At 64.2% G+C, this 1,338-nt stretch overlaps 1 protein-coding gene across 1 annotated transcript in view; it reads right to left on the bottom strand.

The window, feature by feature from the left end:
* LOC104545475 (kelch domain-containing protein 8B-like) overlaps nt 1-1,338 on the bottom strand; it is a gene marked incomplete at both ends in the record, with an annotated part of 27,126 nt that overhangs the window by 24,439 nt on the left and 1,349 nt on the right. The window contains 3 exons of the mRNA XM_010190623.1: nt 6-84; nt 806-907; nt 1,050-1,274. Coding sequence (XP_010188925.1) covers nt 6-84; nt 806-907; nt 1,050-1,274 — 406 coding nt within the window. The remainder of the gene's footprint in view (nt 1-5; nt 85-805; nt 908-1,049; nt 1,275-1,338) is intronic.

Raw genomic sequence — 1,338 nt, 5'->3', positions numbered from 1 at the left:
CGGTGGGCATGCAGGGCAGCGGCTCCCACTTTTTCCGGGAAAGGCTGAACCCCTCCACCGAGTCCAGTGGGCAGGACTGGTTCCCTGTAGGAGATGGAACAGCATCAGCCTCCCCCCACAGCCCTCCCTGCACCCCAGGGTCTGCCTTTCCCCCTTCACACACCTTTGACACCCCAAACGGAGCAGGGAATTAAGCAGGAGCACAAGAGAATTAGTGGCACCTCACAGGGAGGGCTGCCAGCACTGATGCCGCACCGAGGGCTCTGGCCCTGCACTGGCACCCTGCAGTCATCACCGGGAATAAGGGAAGGCAGCTCCAGCCCCGACAGGGCTCCAAAACAATGCCACACCACAGGGATCTGGGCAGCACCACTCGCCTTCCCCAGCACCTCCTCCTGCTGCACAGCATTGCCCCAGGGGAGCTCAGTGGGGTCCAGCAGCCCTCCCCACTGCATCCCTGCTGCTGAGTGACAGCGCTAACCTTTTCCCAGCTCTCTCAGGAGAGGGATGCGATGCTGCAGGCCTGTGTGGTGGGGCTGAGCTGGAGTGGGCTGTGCAAACCTGGCATGCTGCACGCTGAGCTGGGAAAGTCTGGCCAGGGGGCGAAAGGGGCAAACGGCAGGGCAGGAGGGTCCCCCCAGCACTCAGGGGGCACAGGAGGGACACAGTGGGCAGAGCTAAGGCTGCACAGCTGGAGAGAGCGTTGCGGTAACACCACAGTTTCCCACAGCCAACCTCCCCCCTGCCACACAAGTCACAAAGGATGGGGATGGGAACACAACCACTCGCCTACCCCTGGCATTACCGAGGCCACCCACAGCCACCACTCTTCCTCCAAGGCAGCCGGCCACGAAGTCGGCTCTCTTCTCCCTCATGCGGATGGCACGGCTTGGCTTGCTCCATGCACCTGGGGGCGAGAGGGTGCGAGCTGGTGCTCCAAACCTGGATGAACCACGTCCCTTGGGCACAGACACTCCCCGCCGAGACCCAAGGAGGCATCCCAACCTCACAGGGAATGCTCCCAGCCCACCCAGGGACACGGAGCTCACCCTGCGCGGGGTCAAACGTCTCTACGGTGTTGACGAAGTGGGGGCGGGAGTAGAAGTTGTGGGGCCCTGGCTGCTGCAGTCCCCCCAGGCTGAAGACGATGCCGTCAGCCATGGCACAGGCAGCGAAGGCGCGGCGGCTGGGCACACTGGGGTAGCGCGTCCAGCTCCTCGTCTCCAGGTCGAAGGCCTCAAAGGCAGTGACGGGAAGCTTGCCCTGTCGGCCCCCTGCACACAGACCAGATGCTGCAGCTGCCGATGCCCCGAGCCTGCAACATCGGTGGGGGCCGGG

This window comes from Mesitornis unicolor, unplaced genomic scaffold, assembly GCF_000695765.1.
Source record: "Mesitornis unicolor isolate BGI_N332 unplaced genomic scaffold, ASM69576v1 scaffold36478, whole genome shotgun sequence".
NCBI lineage: Eukaryota > Metazoa > Chordata > Aves > Mesitornithiformes > Mesitornithidae > Mesitornis > Mesitornis unicolor.
Note: the sequence above shows the minus strand (reverse complement) of the source record. Positions and strands in the feature narration are given on the sequence as shown.